This window comes from Falco peregrinus, chromosome 1 (genome assembly GCF_023634155.1).
Source record: "Falco peregrinus isolate bFalPer1 chromosome 1, bFalPer1.pri, whole genome shotgun sequence".
NCBI lineage: Eukaryota > Metazoa > Chordata > Aves > Falconiformes > Falconidae > Falco > Falco peregrinus.
In genome coordinates this window covers 13,323,533-13,342,870 of record NC_073721.1, presented here as the reverse complement: position 1 = coordinate 13,342,870, position 19,338 = coordinate 13,323,533, and the positions used below count along the sequence as shown (strand labels likewise).

At 35.5% G+C, this 19,338-nt stretch overlaps 1 protein-coding gene across 4 annotated transcripts in view; it reads left to right on the top strand.

The window, feature by feature from the left end:
* BMPR1A (bone morphogenetic protein receptor type 1A) overlaps positions 1 to 14,316 on the top strand; it is an 84,373-nt gene extending 70,057 nt beyond the window's left edge. For all 4 annotated transcript variants that reach the window (XM_055790643.1, XM_055790452.1, XM_055790506.1 and 1 more), the window contains 9 exons: positions 953 to 1,055; positions 2,530 to 2,629; positions 3,768 to 3,867; positions 4,793 to 4,937; positions 5,693 to 5,885; positions 6,284 to 6,581; positions 7,360 to 7,535; positions 8,333 to 8,463; positions 9,539 to 14,316. In XM_055790643.1, the coding sequence (XP_055646618.1) occupies positions 953 to 1,055; positions 2,530 to 2,629; positions 3,768 to 3,867; positions 4,793 to 4,937; positions 5,693 to 5,885; positions 6,284 to 6,581; positions 7,360 to 7,535; positions 8,333 to 8,463; positions 9,539 to 9,664 (1,372 nt within the window). In that variant the 3' untranslated portion in view covers positions 9,665 to 14,316. The remainder of the gene's footprint in view (positions 1 to 952; positions 1,056 to 2,529; positions 2,630 to 3,767; positions 3,868 to 4,792; positions 4,938 to 5,692; positions 5,886 to 6,283; positions 6,582 to 7,359; positions 7,536 to 8,332; positions 8,464 to 9,538) is intronic.
* The last annotated feature ends 5,022 nt before the right edge of the window (positions 14,317 to 19,338 follow it).

Below are 19,338 nucleotides of genomic sequence, written 5' to 3'. Positions count from 1 at the left end.
TTGCAGTGACTAGAGGCCTTACTAATTTTTTTGCCTCTGAACTATTGGCTGTATGGATCATTATTCTGATAATAAAACTGTCAAGAGAGTTAACAAAACTTATGCAGTGTATTCTGTGGCATTATGCTTCCAAAATCTGCATTTCTTTAATTCATTTAAATAAAAAATTTTGGCAAACAAAAACATTTCTATATTTGTTTCCCACAGTATTTCTGTTGAGGGAATGAATGAATGTTGATTAACTTAATAAAATCCTATTTTTACAGGTTTTGAAAGCACAGACCTACCACTGTGAATTGGTTTGGGAATCCTTACAAATATTGTTGACATTTTCATGTAGTGTAGAAATCAAAGCATTAGTTTTAAAGGGATAATGGGGAATTGAAGTGTTGGTTTTTTTGAAAGAATATAATTCATTTGTTACTGTCAACTTCAGAAAGTGGGTTTTGGGGGTTTGTTTGTTTGTTTTGCTCTCAAGGCCGAATATTTGTGGGAAAAGTGTAGCTGAGTTTTTTACCTTGGAATAGCCACCTTTCACATACTGGGACTTCAGGAGTTTATCATTGCAGTTTCAAGAACAGACACACAACTGAATTCATTATTTTTTTTTTTATAGCCTATGAAATTGTAGTCAGTAAGCCTTTTTTGGTTACATCTCTTTTACAGCGACCTCAGTTGTTTCTAAACAACTGCAGGTTTGGTTGGTTACAAGCAATCTTGAAAAGGGGAGTGAGGAAGTAGAAGGCAGAATATTCAGGAGAAAACATCTCTACAGTATTCTATTTGAAAATACTGTGGGGGTCTTTTGTTCTCAAACTGTATGGTAACCACTGTGTTGAAGATATTTTCTAGATATTGCCATTCTGGTATTCTTAAGAGGTTCATGTTCAACTAATGCTGCACGTTAAACGACAAACATGCTGGTAAAGCACAAGTGATATGTTTATTCCAGAACTAATGGGCATTGCTTTGCTATCATTGAGGAAGATGAACATGGAGAACCCACACTTGCTTCTGGCTGCATGAAGTATGAAGGTTCAGACTTCCAGTGCAAGGTAAAATAAATGAGATATCATTAAAATTTAAGATCTCCATAGGAATTATGTAGGGAAACTGCAAAAGCAGTTTTAATCTTTGTAGTTTACAACTGCAGTCACAGAATTTTGTATGTTGCCGTTTACTGCTGAGGAGAATGGGACTGAACAGTCGTGAGTGAGTAGTGGCAGAAAGGACACTTAATGGTGTTTCAACAAAGATTGTAATAGAATCCTAACTTGTTGGAGTTCTCTGTAAGTATTTGTAAGCCACTGACAAAATGAACAGAGGACATCAACCTTTTCTGTCAGCTGTTTTCTCCATCAAAGAGAATTTTACTCAGATCAACTAGGTTAACTATAGTTTATGGTTTAATACAGAAGTTCTTGGTTGTTTTAATTTTGAATTTCTTGTTTTCTTCAGTTCATTTGATAGCAGAGCATAATCATAAGCAGTTGTCTTCACAGATTATGCAAGAGCTCCGTTAAACTGTGTGTATGTGTTCATGAAACTTTATCAAATGTGTGTTTTCCTGTCCAACATACAATTTTTTTTTTCCTTTCTAGAAGCTATGTATCATTAATTGCATTAATATAACTTGCTTGTGATCTAAAGGGGTATAATTAAGCAGACTGCTGCCTTTAGAACTTTATCTGTTACAAAATTTGAAACTGAAAACTCAGTTAAAGCAAGGATTTGTTTAGAAGACAGGTATATAGCACTAGTTGGGCAAGTGGATATTGCCTTGGAAGACTGGATTTTGATTTTTCTTTACATTAGACAAAGCTTTCAGAGGTGATCACCAGCTGGATTGCTTCTCACGCTCCCCCAAAATTCTATCACTGTTTTAGGTACTCAGTTTTAAATCTCTGTATAACGTAGCTGTCAGTAGCACTGCTTTTTGGAAGCACTGTTGACTTCAGCTTACAGCTGTGAATGTTCAGGGTTACTGCAAGTCAGACCTGAGGTGTCATGATGACCTCCTGAAATTGTTCTTGTATTTATATTAGTGTCTCACTTATAGATTAATTTTCATGCCCCTCCGTCTTTTAAGTGGTGTTCTGAAGATGTTTTTGAAGCAAACAGTACGGCTATGATGAGTGCAAAAGAAAAACTTTCAAAGGGGTTGGGTTTTTTTTTGTCTTAAGAGCGGTATTTATTTAACATACTATTAACTGCTTTTGACCAAGCTTAAATTTTTTGTGATATATGAAATAGCAGCTTAAGTAGGAACCATATATTTCTGTGCACCAAGTAAAAAAATGTTTCATGAAAATAAAATGTGAACATAGAACATATGCACCCAAAGGGATTAGATGATACCTGTCTGCCACTGTGAAGTGATCCCACATGTTAAATGGTGAGGTTGCACTGTTTTTGAAAATAAAGTAGCTTGAATTTTTGTCTGTGCTGTAGCGTATCCGTAGCATCACCTGTCCCTGTCCCAGCTGATCACTTCAAAATCTGAATGCTTACTCCATTTTCCTTCAACAGGACTCACCTAAAGCACAACTGCGTCGAACAATTGAGTGCTGTCGGACTGATTTTTGCAATCAGGATTTACAACCAACATTACCACCACTTGATAGTACAGGTAAACAGCTCCTAGATGTTCACACTGCTGCTCATAAATGCTATGTAGATTCTGTTCTTCCTGATCAACAGATACAAATAAGAAGAAAATGGAATTACAGTATTGGACAGTTCTGGGTTTTTTTCTTACCAAGTAATTTTGATACAGAGCTCTGTATGACACTTCATACTGTATTTCCAGTTTTCCTTTTCTGCTACTTCCAGGTTAATCTTTTCCTCCATCAGTCAATTGTGGTATTTTTTTTCTTTTGCTCACTTTGCTCGTATCTTGATCTGCATGTGATCTTTGATCTGCCTTTATCCTGTTTCCACAGCCTGTTTCTTAACATGTGTTTCTTACTCTCTGCTGTGCTTTTGCTGTGATGAATGTATCTTTAAAAAAAAAGTATTCTGACATTGTTATCTACTGTAAATTTGTTCTCTTCTTTCTGTTGTTCCCAGTGAACATAGCTTATAGTTTCATATGCTTACTCATCTTACACATTCATGGCTAGACAAGTTGTACTGGTTTAACTGTTCAACTGTTGCTTAATACTTTCTCAGAATCTTACTGCTGTAAATCCTTCATTTCTATTTGTAAGAACAAACTGACAAGAGTCAACCAAAACAACTCCCAAAATATCAAGGTCGATCTTTTTTTTGTGTGTGTGTGTCATTCAAATGAAATTCTCTCTGCTTTTCTGGTGTAAATATTTGCTTTCATACTAAAACAGTAGAAATTTTGTGTAATTTCGTATGAACTGATATGTTGTACACATTAGCTGTCTTGCTTGTTTCTGACGTTTTGCAAGTGGCTTCACTTACTGTCATAGAATTACAGACTGGTTAAGGGTTGGGCAGGACTTCTGGAGGTCATCTGATCTAACCCCTCTGCTCAAGCAGGACCATGTCCACATGGCTTTTGAATATCTCCAAGGAGGGAGATTCCACTCCTTGGCCAACCTGTGCCAGTGCTTGATTGCCCTCACAGTGAAGAAGTATTTCCCGATGTTCAAACAAAACCTCGTATGTTTCTGTTTGTGCACATTCATGAACACAGGATATGAAAATGTATCCAACTAAACTGTTTACAATAGATGTTTAATTAATAGACTTTGGAAACTTTCCTTTTTTCTTCTTTTTTTTTTTTTTTTAAATAGATGGGCTTTTTGATGGCAGCATTCGTTGGATGGCAGTGTTGATTTCTATGGCAGTCTGCATAATTGTCATGATCGTCTTATTTAGCTGCTTTTGTTACAAGTAAGGAAAGCACCCTCTTTATTGGCAATATCTTTAATTTCCCAAAAGAGTGTAGACAGAACAGTAATTTTCTAAATGTACTCAGATAATCGTATGCATTTCTGACAAAAACAGAGGGGAAGTGAAACCGTTGTAATTTAATTTAACGTTTTTGTGGATAGCATTTTGCATTGCTAGGTGAAATGAAATGTGCACAGCATAAAATTTAAGTGTATTTGGTCCTTTCCTCTGGCTACAAAGTGTTTACAGTTTGCTAAGCTACATGTAACTTTTATGCTATAGCAGTAAACCGGAATATCTTGATGGTTTGTATGGTTTTGGATCTACAGGCACTTTTGATAATTAAATTCCATCTACTTCTGAGATTTACCTTTGTAAAGTGCTTTTGCAAATGTAAATCGACAGGGATGTGTTTTATAACTTTTTCTTTTTCTGCTGTGTTCCAAAACGAAATAATTAACCAGCTGAGCTATGGCAATTCATGCGGATGCAGTTTGACATTATGCTGCTTCTGTCAGCTCCAGCCCTGTGCTGCAGGTGATCATTGTTCTAGCAGTTTCAGCAGAAACGTGCATGTGTCAGCCTCATCTGCCATGGTTCAAGGTTCAGTCTGTTAGATTAAACCAAAACCAGCGGTGTTATTCTAGTAACACTGGCTATGAGCTGAGTATTAAAAAAGGTTGTTTTCCACCTGACTCATCATAAACTCACATGCCTCTACAAGCATTACAACAACTTGTTAATATTAAAAAACTATGCAAGTTACACTTCTGAAAGAAAAAAAGAGATACAGTAAAATCTGATAATTTTTTTTTCTTTTGAGAAAACTTGCACATTTAAATAGCTTTTTTCCTAGCCTAATTTACTACATATTTTGAAGAATGTGTTTTGGAGTTCAGCTTAACTTCTCCTGCTGCTTTTGCAGGCATTACTGTAAGTCGATGGCAAAGAGGCACTGTTACAATCGTGACCTGGAACAAGATGAAGCATTTATTCCAGCTGGGGAGTCATTAAAAGACCTTATTGACCAGTCACAGAGTTCTGGGAGTGGATCAGGACTACCGTTGTTGGTAAATCATAAAGTTTTTTCTTTGCTGAACTCTCCAGCGTGTACAAAGTTTGGTTTGTACCTTATGCCTAGAACAAAGCAGTTTATCCATATGGTATGCTAATTATTTTATAAGCAATTACTGTGAATGATACAGTACAAATTAAACATATAAAAAAGCCTGTCTTCATGTAATTAACTAAAATGAAGCACAAAATTAGATGGTATGTTAGGAAATCTGTTGGCATCAGCAAAATGTAAAGAAAATTTAGAGCCTGCAGACATTAAGATAAAAATGCAATAAATGGATAATACAAGTATTGAATTGAACAAATTCAAAGATATTTTTTCTTAGTATCCACTGTCCAATAAAACAGATTTGCTTTTTATTTGCTGACAGTTGTCCATAATTTTTTATTCACCTTCCTATATAATACTTGCATAAAAATTAGCCAGTGAGACATATAACTGCAATTGTTTATAAAAGAAACAAATATGATGCAAGAGAATGCATCTGAATTAAACAAGAAGTTGAGCTGATTTAATCTTTTTGGGTTTGCTATACAATTCTTCCTTGGAGGCAGCAATAATGAGTTTAAATTGGGAATAGAGGAAAATAATACAGAACGAATTTTACAATGGGATCAAAATTCAAAGCAGTCCAAGCTTGAGAAGCAGCTTGTCCAGGTACTTTTAGTTAATCGCTGGGTTTCCCTTCTCCACCTTACCCTCACTCTTTTTTGGTTGGGTTTGGTTTTTTTTTCTCTTCTTCCCTAGGTTCAGCGTACAATTGCCAAACAAATTCAGATGGTGAGGCAAGTCGGAAAAGGACGATATGGTGAAGTGTGGATGGGAAAATGGAGGGGTGAAAAAGTTGCAGTGAAAGTGTTTTTCACTACAGAAGAAGCCAGTTGGTTCCGAGAAACAGAGATTTACCAAACTGTTTTAATGCGTCATGAAAACATCCTTGGTAAGGAAGCAGTAAATTATTTGGCTACTGGAGGGCTTGTGTGAGGGTGAAGGAAGGGGGAAGTTCATAGTGGGTGGCTTGAGGGGTGTATGGAAGCTTCTATGGAATAACCAGATGGTTGTCCCTTAACATATGCTAATAAAATGTTCTTGAGAGGGTGGAATTTTGCTGCTGTTGGGTGGAAGCATGTCTGCAATCTTTTTGCTGCAAGACTGAAATAGTAACTTCATGTTTACTTGAAATCTGAGCTTTTACATGATCAGTTTTCGTAAGGGGAACAAGTATCTTCTGATACAGTCCAGGACAATATAGCTTTAGGAATTCCTACTAAATCTGTTGCATAAAAAAAAAAAAATCTATGTACAAATAAGTTGTAACTTTGTTCATGTATTTCATAGGTTTCATAGCTGCAGATATTAAAGGCACTGGCTCCTGGACACAGCTTTACTTGATTACAGATTATCATGAAAATGGATCATTGTATGATTTCCTGAAGTGCACTACGCTAGACAACAGGGCTCTCCTCAAACTGGCGTATTCTGCTGCATGTGGTCTGTGCCATCTACACACGGAAATTTATGGGACACAAGGCAAGCCTGCTATTGCACACAGAGACCTGAAGAGTAAAAATATCTTGATAAAGAAAAATGGAACCTGCTGCATTGCAGACTTGGGTCTTGCAGTCAAGTTTAACAGGTAGATGAACAAATCCCCTGTAACAGGAAAACTTGTTATGCTTTTTTTTTTTTAATATACACAGATATCCTTTCTAAAAGGAAGACAGAATCATTTAGTTGCATGCTTTCAGTTTTTTTCAGTTTTGAGAGTAAAATGCTGTTATTCCTTTGAATGCTGGTCAGCACTGAGGTGAAAATAGGTTATTGAGAGACAATGAGAAGACTTCTTGTGGGAAATAAGTAGTTTTGTAGAGGAGAGGAAGAGGAGACAAACTCATTTGTTATTCAAACTGGCCTTTCATAGTAATTGCTATCATGTAGTTTCATTATAAATTCTGTCACAGAACATTTGAACAGTGTAAAGGGAGTAAAACTTAATTGAAGAATACTGTATTAATATTATTGAATACTTTTTTTTTAGTTCAATGGGGCGGAGAATTGTGTTCTGCTACAGTAGAACTTGAAAGAAAGTGTAAGCCTTTGCAAATAATTTTCTGAGTTGTTACCAAATATACTCATCTTTATAGTGGTTTTTCATTTAATTTTTTTTTAATATGTGTTTTCAATGTCTTGCAAAAGCAGCAGCGAACTGTCAACTTCCATACTCACTATCATTTGTCTAGCTAATCTTTTTCAGGGAGGTATAATGTATTGCAAACATGGTATTGAGAGGGAAATAAAAGAAGGAATTTGATTTGTAAATAGGAGCTTGTAGTGTAGTGATTGCACCATATGGGATTTCATACCACGTCTTGCGACAGCCCACAATTTGCTAACTTCCTAATATTTTCATATAGTGACACAAATGAAGTTGATGTTCCCTTGAATACGAGAGTGGGAACAAAACGTTACATGGCTCCAGAGGTCCTAGATGAAAGCCTGAATAAAAACCATTTCCAACCGTACATCATGGCTGACATCTACAGTTTTGGGCTGATCATTTGGGAAATGGCTCGGCGCTGCGTCACAGGAGGTAAACTTTTAAATATTCTGTGTAAAATCTACCAGGCCCTTGTCTCACTTTAACAATGCTTCACCAGGAAATAATACAACAAGCCTGCTATATCAACAGATTTGTGTTCTTTAAAAGCAGTAATAACAATCTGTCCAGAGTACAGCTTGAAAAATCACTGAACTAAACCTTTTTGACTGTTACAATTAAGCACCTCAGGCTTTTTTTTCCCTTGCTTAAAAAGCAGAGTGCCTGGTCTGGGAGAAATAGTGGGATGCAGATGTGTTTCACCCCTGTGCTGTTAATAAAACTTTTAGAATGTAATTGATAAGACGATATTATTTTGTTATACTTACTTGCATTTTTGGTGTCATTCAGTTTTCTGCTTACATATATTTTTGTGACTCATCCTTCCTATTCTTTCATTCTTCTTTTGTGACCTTGCAGATCTTTACTTGTATTCTCCTCTTCTTCCATCATATGCTTTCTCTGTTTCTTTGTAGCATGTAGTAGATTAAAAGATGTCATAATCTGTGTTGGGTATCAAAGTCAAAGTGACTGCGGGGAATTATTGTAGCTATTAAACTTAATATTCATAATATCAGAGCTTTTCTGGTAAATGTCTTGATTGTTATTGTGAAGTTTTTGAATTTTTATCACAGTATAGCAGTGTGGTGAGTTTGCCTTGGCACAAAATTGAGTTAATTTTTGCTTCTGGCTAAGGAAATCTGAGAGTAGATATATAGATTATTATTTTTTTTTTAATGGTGATTATTATTTTTTTTTAATGGTTCTTGATCTTACACAATTATCTGCAGGTATTGTTGAAGAGTATCAGTTGCCATATTATGACATGGTGCCAAATGATCCATCCTATGAAGACATGAGAGAAGTGGTGTGTGTCAAACGCCTGCGCCCAGTAGTATCGAATAGATGGAATAGTGATGAAGTGAGTATGCTGAAAGGAAAAAATAATTCAGTTTGTTCATTAACATGGAAGGGTATTTTTGTTTAATAAATACTAAACCATTGTGAAGTAGGGACTACATTCAGACATTCTAATATTTTGAAAACCTCACAGCAACAATAGGAAAAAGATGTTTGAAAACAATGCAAAATACTGTATTTTTTATATATCTTCTCTGATCTGAGGGGAATATACTTCTAAGCAGCCATCTAAGTGTATGAATACTGCTGTAAATGAGATTTTCTTTTTAGATAGTGGACCAGTTGTCAGAGTTTTGATTGAAGCTAAAACATAAATGAGTTTTTAATTGGTTTTATTAGTCTTAATGTATATAGCATATTGATTTGTGGCATAAGGTAGTTTATGGAATATGAAGCAATTTCTTTGTGTTTGTATATGTCCTTTTTTTCTTCTTTTTTTCTTTTTTACTGGTACATACCAGGGCAAGCCATGATGCAACTAAAATATTAAATTTAAATGTGTTTTTAAAGGGGCACAGCTTGAACACAGTAAATAAGATGTAACTTTCACATGGCAAGCTAGATATGCCATATTCTGTCTTCCCCACATCCTTGATTTCTTTTAAGAATCCCCAGTTTTTTCCATATTATTTTTTGACTGCTGAGAAAACTTTTGTCATGTCTTTGTTTTCAGTGGAAAAGTTCTTTACAGTTTTTCTGCCTTACATGTGGAGATTTTTATGCTCATAGCTACCATTATAGCTATCATTTTTGTATCACTGTTCTTGAGTTTTAATGATAAGTTCTGGCAATGCATCTTTGTGAAACTGAAGAAACACTTCAGCTGGTTCCAGCTGCTCTAATACGAGGCAGTGAAGGGGAGTAAAAAGGTTTGGGACATGGCTGTTGGGTTTTTTGGGTTTTGTTTGTTGTTGTTGGTCTGTTTATAATAGTTCTCTGTCAGCATCTGTGCAGAAAATGTAGAAGTCACGCATTCTGCAGTTTAGTTCTATAATTTGGGCTTGCAGTGAACCAAAATTACACACCTCAGATCTGTCAGTTGTTACAATACTGTTCCTTTGTTTTTTATTTTACAGTGTTTAAGAGCAATATTGAAATTAATGTCTGAATGCTGGGCTCATAATCCTGCCTCGAGGCTCACTGCCTTAAGGATCAAGAAGACACTTGCCAAGATGGTGGAATCACAAGATGTAAAGATTTGACATAGTAAATTGACATTGGAGAGCAAAGCTGGACTCCTAGATCTTTTCACTCAAAACATGGGTGAGACCTATGTGGAAAGAGGAAATAACTGAGATTCAGTGTATTTTCTCAGCACACTTCTACAGGCTGCTAATGAAATCTTTCAGTACTTCATAGACTGTAATACTGAGAGCCTCTATACACTACATGCTACGTATATGGACAGCCTTGATAAAATACACGTTTTGGGGTTTTTTTTTTGAGCTGCAATGAGACTTCAGTCATACTTAGTGAGTCTCCAGTAAAACTCTGGGTACTGAATTGAATGTTCAGATTACAGTGCTTTCTGTGAAAGCCTAACAAGCTATATGGATTCAGCAGAGATGGAGAATATAAGCTTTTTTTTTTTGCCTTCTACCTGATAAAACCTAGTCAGTCCATACCAAGTTTTTGTGAAACAGCCTGTAGGTTATGAATCTGTTTGTAATACTACTCAGTTTTAACAGTTCTTTATGCCTTTATGTGTGTGCCAGGATAATTTGCTGTCATTTGGAATAGATAAGAAACCATTTAAATGAACAAAGTTTTTATGGTCAGGGCTCCATGCATTTTGTTGCTCCACCATCAAAGATTTGCTACAGAATTTACACCCTGCCATTAAGTTATCTTCCACAATCTCAGTTTTAATTTTATTTCTATTCTTGTTTTGGTCACAAGGAGAACTGCAAAAATGTGAACCATTAATAAATTCAGGAATGCCTACCTAAGTCTGTAAAAAGCTTGAAAAACCTCTTTTAGAGGTATAGACTGCCTTGGCCATCTCCCTTACAGTCTAGTGGGCTCCATGATTGGATGACTATGAAATCTGGCATATTTTTCAAATTGCCACATTCAACCAGCCTTTTTGCTGTAGAGCACTTTGTATCTTAACAGAAAGACCATTGATGATGTGATTCGCCTTTCTACTTTATTGGGACTCACTGGTAGGTGTCTTGTCATGCTCTGAACTTTTTTCCATACAGGAGGGAATCAGTCAGCTGTAGGAGCATGCTTTTCATCATTTCATAAAATTAAGCAGAAAAGTTTTGAAAGGCTTGGGAGCAAGTCTAATTTACAGAACGCAAAAGAGGGAAGGCAGGAAGTGCAGGCCAGGCACTCAGAAGATTAGAGAATACGGTAAAGGACAAGACCAGGAGGACTGAATATGTGAACCGGTGAAGGTAAGATCCACAACATGCAGAAGATTTTGAGCTGGGTTGCCCTGACGTAAAGATGGGAGGCCACATCTGTGGGCCGCTTAGTAGACAGTTAAAAAATTCAAGGTTTCAGACAAGGTAAATCAGTGGGTGTTTTATGGTCCTTTTAAGCACATTTGGAAGAAATGGCATTGAAAGATAATTCATGAAGATTAAGTTAGTTAACATAATTGCAAAATTTGGTCTCACTGTGCCAACTATTTGGCATGCACAGGAAACGGTATTTGCCTCCTTTTCTCCACTGATACAGACAAGTTGGTTGAAAGCCAAAACCCCTCCATGAGGTTACTGTAGGGCAGAATTAAGTGATTTATAACTCCTTTGGCACTTCTACTTTGAAGTTAGAAAATAGTACCATAAGTCAAGTTGAAGCTTCAAATGCGTGAATCATCTGAAGAATGAACACACAGTATTGGAACCATTGAACCTATTTGATAATTTAAGTGCCTATAACTTTGTACTGTAAATCTTGTTCTAGATAACTTTAAAAAGGGAAGTTATTTATACAGTGTGTTTTGTGCTTTAGTAAAAAAACCCACCTAGTCTTAGGTACATGTGTATAATTAGATACATGCACACATACACACATATGCCATAGTCAAGATTTGAAGAAAAAAGTTAGGAATAATATTAAAATTGATTAAAAAATGTTAAAACTTCAGAATGATTTATGCCAGATTATTTGTTGTGTTAAAATATGTACATGGAGATTGTTTTGATATGTGTTTAAATTTCCCTTGAAACTGATAGAAAACAATGTAATACAGAACTAATGTGATTTGTGAACAATTACAACCTTCTAATGTTTGGTATTTGTTGTTTTAATTCTGTAGTTCACATAATGTAAATGGTCAGGCAAAAGATTGCAGTATTTTTATTTTCTATTGTGATGTACAGACTTTATTTAACAGTTCTGCATATTTTATAGAAAACTAGCTATTTCAAGGGACATTTCTTTTTTTAAAAAAAATAAAGTCATTACTTTTGTTCAGTAATGCCTTTAAGTATTAATATGTATTCTGGCTGGGAAGATCATAGGTGTGTCAACTATGGTTTTAACTTATTTGAAAACAGCAAGAGATACCTAATATTGTGCCACAATCCTCATGATAAAGGGCTTTTTAAAAAAAGTTTCTCCGTCCATCGCCAAGAAATGTATGATGAATTTGAAATTGTTAATCATGTCTTCGCACATAATTTTTGCACAGGTAGTTGGAAAATATTTGGTATGAGCCAAAAAAAGTAAGGGATAAACTTTGTTTTTTTCCTTCTTCAGGATTTTTATCAATAAGAAGGAAGAATGTTTATGTAGGTACCCTTCTGTAGCTTAACCTTTCAGAGCATGGAGGTCTATTTAAGTTAACCCATTCCTGTTAAGAATATTTTTCTATTTCTTTTAGAAGTTGCCACAGCATTATTAGCTGTAAACTTGTTTTGTGAATTTTTAAAGTAATTTTTCCCAAGTTTTCAGGAAGCCACTGTTGGAAGTGGGAATGTTGATAATTTGCAATTATTCACTTATTTTCTTCTCCATTTTTTTTTTTTAGGCATTTGCAAGACAATAGGATGATGATACTTGATAGGCCTCTTAAAGACCTAAATTGATTTACGTATTCAATTTAACACAGAAGTAGTGAGCTGACTGCTGCAAAGACTATCTTTGAGAGAAAAAAAATATTTTCACCTTAAGCTTAATCTTAATTTTTCAGCACTTTGTTTATTAGGTTCATACTCAAACATACCAAGTTTATGCAGTTTTCATTGTCCTGAACAGGAGCTGCTAGGTCTTTAGTATTCCTTGGTTCCCTGGTACTCAAAAAAAATTATCACTAAAGGATCTGGTTGCATAAAGCACTTGAGCACATATCTGCATTCCATGCAAAGTCATTCACTGTTTGGAGCCTAAGCACATCTATACTGATACTTTAACAATTATTTGGGGAAAAAGAACCCCGACTTTGCTTAAGGCTAACACATTCATTTTAACATAATTAAGCATACTTAGTGCAGAATTTAAAGCTAAGTTGTTGCTTTATGCAATACCGTAAAGTTCAGAAGCCTTTAAGGTCAGGGAGGGTAATAGGATTCTTCTGTTGGAGTGTGATTAATCTTATTTTGTTGGTCAAAATTTTAAGTATTTGTCATCAAAAAAAAAATCCCCCCAAATGTGTTTTAATTCCTTTATTATTATCAATGCAAAAATAAAAAGTGTGGAAAGTATCTTGGGGAGTATCAAGACTGTGCCTTGGAAGTTCTTAAACACTTATATATGGAGGGGGGTGGGGTGGGTTTGTGTTTATTTAACCTGGTCTATGTGACTTCAGTTAGGTGGAAAATAATTTGAGTCATTTATGTAATTCTTACTGTTACAGCAACTGAAAGGAAAGTTCTTGCATTCCTGGTATCTTGTAAACTCCACAAGAAACATTATATCCCTATAGGAAAATGTAGGCTTACATTTTGAGTTTATTCTGTTTTACTCAATACATACTTTTTTCCTCAGTTTTACTCAAGAAACTGACTGTTTTCCCAATATCCATCACTTTTCCCCAATTATTTTCTTAATCAGTCCATTTTGAGGTATTAAATAAAATGTAAAATTAACATTTTACATTACCTCCGCAGTAGTCTGGAATCAAATTTTAGATCTTGATCTAAATGACCATTTGAATGTGTTTATAAAACAAATAATTTGGATAAATTTCATCTACTCTTATCTTCACAGACTATTTTAACAGTCTAAAATGTTTGAAAAGCAAAGATATTAAGTTAAAAACTATTATTTTGCTATTGCAGATATTTTTAAAGGAAAGTTACGTGCTCAGCTTCTGTCAGATATTAGAATGATTTAGCTCTTCCTCATTCTTCTCACAGTGTCTCTGAAGTCAAGCCTTTATCCAGTGCCCACAGTCTTTTCCAAACTGGGGTCATGCCTAATAACGGCACGATACAATGCTTTATGAAGCCATGGTATATTAGCCTTGGTTGGTATAGCAGAAGTGGAGTGCACATTACTTCTAATTTTTAACAAATCTCATGTAATTGTTGCTTTGTAATATTTTACCATTTAATGCGATTATAGAAGCCCACATCATGTAGTGACATTTGTGCTCTGACATACCGTGCCCAAAATGAAATGTACTATATTGTATACAAGAAGAATAAATAACATTGTAGTTAACCTAGAGAAGATGTAAATAAAATATGAAAGAAGAGTGGAACAAGACAAATGGTCACACTCTTGTGTGTGTTATATGCCAGAAGTGTAGAATACTCCTTTAAAAATGTAACACACTAATGTATTTTGTACAGCATCTGCTTTAGAAGGTGCCTTATTGAGTTTACCATGAATTGCTTGTTCTGTACACAGATTATGTCCAATGTATCATTTTTAAGTAAATAACCTTATTTTAGTACATATTAGTAATGTGTTTTGTTACTATAAGATTTTGCCTTAAGAATGTAATGACTTGGAAATCATAATACTGTAACTAAATAATTCCCTACTTTTTAATACCTCGTTTGTTTTTTCTTTTCCCACAGTCTTTGAATAATTGAATAATGATGACTTCTACTGTGCGATGGTGTTAATTACTTGGTGCTCTGTATTCCTTGGACTACATTTGGGCACAGTAGTAAAACCAATGTTTCCTTCTCCTGATTTTTATCCCTGTCTTGCAGGAAAGCCAGAACCAAGTAAAAATAGAGTAATTATTGTATTTGAATATACACAAGTTCGCTGCATGTTGGTTTTATGCATATAAACTTGCATCAAGCTTATCAAGTAAAAAGAGAAGAAATAAAGGGGTGGGAGATTCAGTAAATTTTTTGTTCCTTCTGTGAACAGCATTCTTTTTGTGTAGTGGTATCCAAATTAAGAGATTTGAGCTAATGCTGATATGCTGTTGGCTGCAAAATTATGCAGGTGCTTCTGTATAGCCTACTAAATTCACTGTGTTGTGACTCAAGCAAATGAAGACCCATCAAGGGGATATCTCATCTGTGAGTACACAATGCTACAAAATCTCAGAATTTTCTTATTGTAGAAATTTATTGGCCGCTACTCTTCACAGAGTTCACTTTTATTTACAAGGACCAATAAGTAAGACCAGTTTTTATTCTACTTTGTCCTTTTAGCAGGAATAATTTTAGCTTTAAAGATAGTTTTTTACAGTAGCTGAAAGTTTTCGATACCTGAGTATCATATATATAGGCTGTTATTGGTGTGTTACAAACATAATAGTAACACCTGTTTTTCCCCTGTAAAGTCATGTGCTGGATTTTGCAATAGAGTTCTGGGAAGTACAGTGGAAGACTAGACTGTCTCAACGCTGTTTTTTCCTTAATACGTAATACCAGGAAATTATACTGCACAAAGATTTGGTCTCCTTATAATTAGTACCTTGGCAAAGTAAACTTTTTCTTACTGTTGTGATTATCGTGTGCTTTGGAATATCGCCACTGATTACACTGATCATGGCTGGATTGAAAACTAGGATTTTTATATTAGCATTACAGGAGGACATAATGAAAATACCATGGGTAACTGAAACTTTTTGCACCATTCTTGACCAGCATGCCTGCCCCCACCCTCCAGTGTTGCTTCTTGAAATGACCACAGGATGGTGCCATATCCTACATCTTGAAAAAACTGAAGCAGGTGATAAGAGAAAATAAGTTCTGTGTGCTAATAATAAATATCAAAATGTTATCATTTATATGTGATTGGTTTTGACCTCTACATAAGAAATGCTACTGATGAGCTTGCATCAGTCTCTTAGAACTGAAAGAGCTATACCCAGTGACATGTCTAAAAACCCCACATGTATGTTTTGTGTGCAAGCCAAAAAGCATACCAAGTAGTTGGTGAATTGAATCACAAGCTTTTAAATAAGTTGCAGAAGTATCACTAATTGCCTATAGGATTAGATGTAATTAATTTCATTAATCCCTTCTGCAGTTTTATCTTTGCCTTTCCTAAAAATACCACTTCAGTCTTTTCTTGCTGATGTTAATGTAGTAAGTCAATACCAGTTGTGAATCTGAGCCGTGAAAGGACCGCTGCTGTGGGCTGACCACCTCGTGAATCTGGTTTGAGAGGGGTGACCACCATGGACTTCAGAGACTGGATTGATGTGGGTATTTGAAATTATTTCAGATGCATCTGACAGCAGAATTCAGGCATTGATGGATGCATAGAAAGTAAAATCGTTTATATAGATTGGGTACTTGCATTCTGAGTAAGGAAGGAGATCATCTTGTAATGGAAAAGAAAAAATTAGGAGACTTTAAAAAAATTTAAAATGCTGTAAGGTGTCAATATTCATAAAGCGGTGAAGGTTTCAGTAATGAAATAATTACATGAAGGCATTAAGATGCACAGCTTTTTTTATGTTTTTATAAAGCTTAGTGGTTTGATCTTGAAATCCAGAAGCCTGAACTATTAGCAGTGTTCTCTGGCAGATTTCTGAGAAGTACTGAGAGAAGGTGGAAGCTTTCTTTTTTCTTGTTAAAATGTGAGGTTTACATTGATGGTATGTATATCTCTGTCTTGAACTGAGCATGCGTATTTCTGTGCCTATTGGTGCTTGGCTGAAACTGCCATCAGGCCTGCTAATCTGGTTGATCGGCTATGAGTTACACCGGAGCAACTTGTCTGCTCTTACAGACAACTCTCTTTTCCTAATGCCTATGATCAGCTTCCGTTTGTTTATCATGTTTGAAAACTCCCCTATTCTTAATCCACTGAGCTAACCAGTAGCTATTTTTTAAATTGTCAATTAATCATCCTTGTATCATTGTCCTCTTGCCACTTTTGTGGCAAATTTTTCTTTCCTCTAGGTCCTGATCTGGAGTCTGCCGTCCCTTCATTAAAATAATTTCCTGTCATCTGTTGTCTAAAAATGCAGGTCATGGTGATGTGGTTGTGTTAATCTTACCATAAAAACCCAACAAACAGTGCCACCACCAAACAAACAAACAAAACAAAAAAAAGCAAGCAACAAAACAATTTTTTGGGGTGTTTTAAAGAAATTTATACCAGTAGTCAAATAGTTGGCTTCTATTTGAGAGTTGATTTAGATGAAAATTTACTAAAAAGCTGATGTATTCATTTAAAAAAAAAAAAAAAAAAAAAACAAAAACAAACAAAAAAACCCACAAGCCAGTAGCTTAATCATCTTTCTTTTGTGGCTTGAGAAGGAGGTCAGGCTTCCTGACTTATGCAGCCAATAGAATGTTTTAACCCATTATCCTTTATTAATTTTTTGCTTCATAGTCTAAAAATGAGTCTTCCAGCCAAGTGTGTCGTCTTTGAATATGCAGGTGGCTAATTTAAGCACATATTTGAAGAAGACAAGTATGAAAATGCCTTCATGTTAATACTGTGTTCACTCTGGAGTCAATGATCTCTGCACTTGCCCGGCTGATTTGTCAACAAAAGTAAACTCTGGTAAGCACAAGGATACCAAACCTTTAAAAGTCCTGTCTGGATGAACTGCTATCCTACTTTTACTACCTACCAAATCCTTTTCCAAGTAGCTGTATGGGTTTTGTTCCAGTGGAAGCTTTCTGTCAAAGCTTTAAAACAAGCAAAGCATTTTTAAATATATATGTGTGTGTGTCCCCTGTCTGTATTGAATTGTGGAACTCAGCTGGTAGGTGCAAAATTGGTATGCACTAAAGATGGGATGTTTCTTTGAGCTACCCTGACCTAGGCAGCATGTTTGGCTTGGCACTGCAGAATGCTGCCACCACGAAAGTCCGTAACTGGAGGACCACTGGTAAAAACGTCTGGGTCCACCCCAGTATAGTATCTTTATACTCAAAGAACCCAGTCTTACAATGTGATGCTTTTCTTCCTTTTTCACATTTTACCTCTTGAATTTTTTCTTCTTTTTCTTCACTCATATTTGAGCAGTCTGTGGGATAGAAGAAGACACTGAGCTTGTGGGCACTTTGTGCTGCCTGCCACAGAGCAGTGCAAGATGTGGCTTCGTGCTAGATGAATGGGGAGACCTGGCCCGTTAATCTCATACGAAAATCAGCACTTGTTAGGAGTAGATGTGAGATCATTTTTAGTTGTTTGCTTTGTTGGATTTTTCAGGATGGAGAAGAACAATCTTTTCAGCAAATCAGTAGCTGAAACTGCTTTGTAGCTATTTCAGAGGATGCATGTTGTCTGCTTGTCAAGGTGATGTCTTAAGTGCAATCTGTATTTGTACCGATGTGGTTTATTAACAAATTTGTAGTTTAGTGTTGATTAGAATACAGGTAGGTGGGGAGAAACCCCCTTCATGGCAGGATAGATTTTTGTTAGAAAATGCTACCTTAAAAGGGCATAAAATACATGATAAGAATTTACCTCTTTAATCAAAAACATTTGGAATTTTAAATGTATTTAACTTTGGCAAATTTGTTTTAATTTTTTTTTTGTAAAGCATGAGGATAGACAAGTACACCATAGTAATTTAACTTCTTTAAAATTAAAGCTTTGGGATATTTTATTTGACAGAAGAAAAGTTCAGGACATGACCAGACATTGAGATTTTGGAAGTTCAAAAATACTCTGCAGTTCAGATTTGGTTTTGTTTTGTTTTGCAGTACTGTTTTGATTTACTCTAATTATAAATTTATTTTATAGTCAACAATGACAGCAGACCAATGAGCTTGCCTTTTTGCTGTAAGTTTTATTTGCTTGCTTGGTTTTACCCATTTACCGAATGCTGAACTCTGGTCTGAAGGTCACAATATTCTTCAGGGTTATCTTTGAAAATAAACTGCATTTTCACCAATATTTTTTGAATGTTGTAGACATTTTCCTAAAGTCTAAATGTGTAGACGTAATTTGTCTTAACAATATTACATTACTATTAAATTTTTGTGGTGTGGTTGAAGTACAACATAGGCTCAGAAGCAAAAAGACCAGGCCATTTCTAAGATCCTTGCTTACAAGTACTAGCATAGGGTGCATCTTACTGGGTTCGATCGATCTCTTCCAGTGTTCATGTTGTGCACACGCTGGAGTGAGTTGCAGGAGTTTACAAGACAGACTGTGAGTGCCTGTGGTCCACAGAGAGCTAAAAGGTAAAATTGTCCTGAGTTCTTGGGTTTAAGCTACTATTTACAAAATGTGACAGTTCATATATACAGTCCTTCCTAAAATCTTTTCCATGCCAGTGGTGGGGGTATTTGCCATGGAAGGATACTCTTTTGCCAGGGGAAATGGGAAATTATTTACGTTATAAGTGAAGAAAGTCCCACAGAACAGTTTTTCTAATTAGGTACAATTTCTCACAATGGGAAGATTTGGGAACGTGCATACTGATGCATTTGGAGTCCAAACCATTGGGTTACCACTTGAAAGACAATCCCATTGCTGCTCATAAGCAACTAATCAAAAGCCAAACACTTCCAGAAAAGAAGCATGAAGACAAATC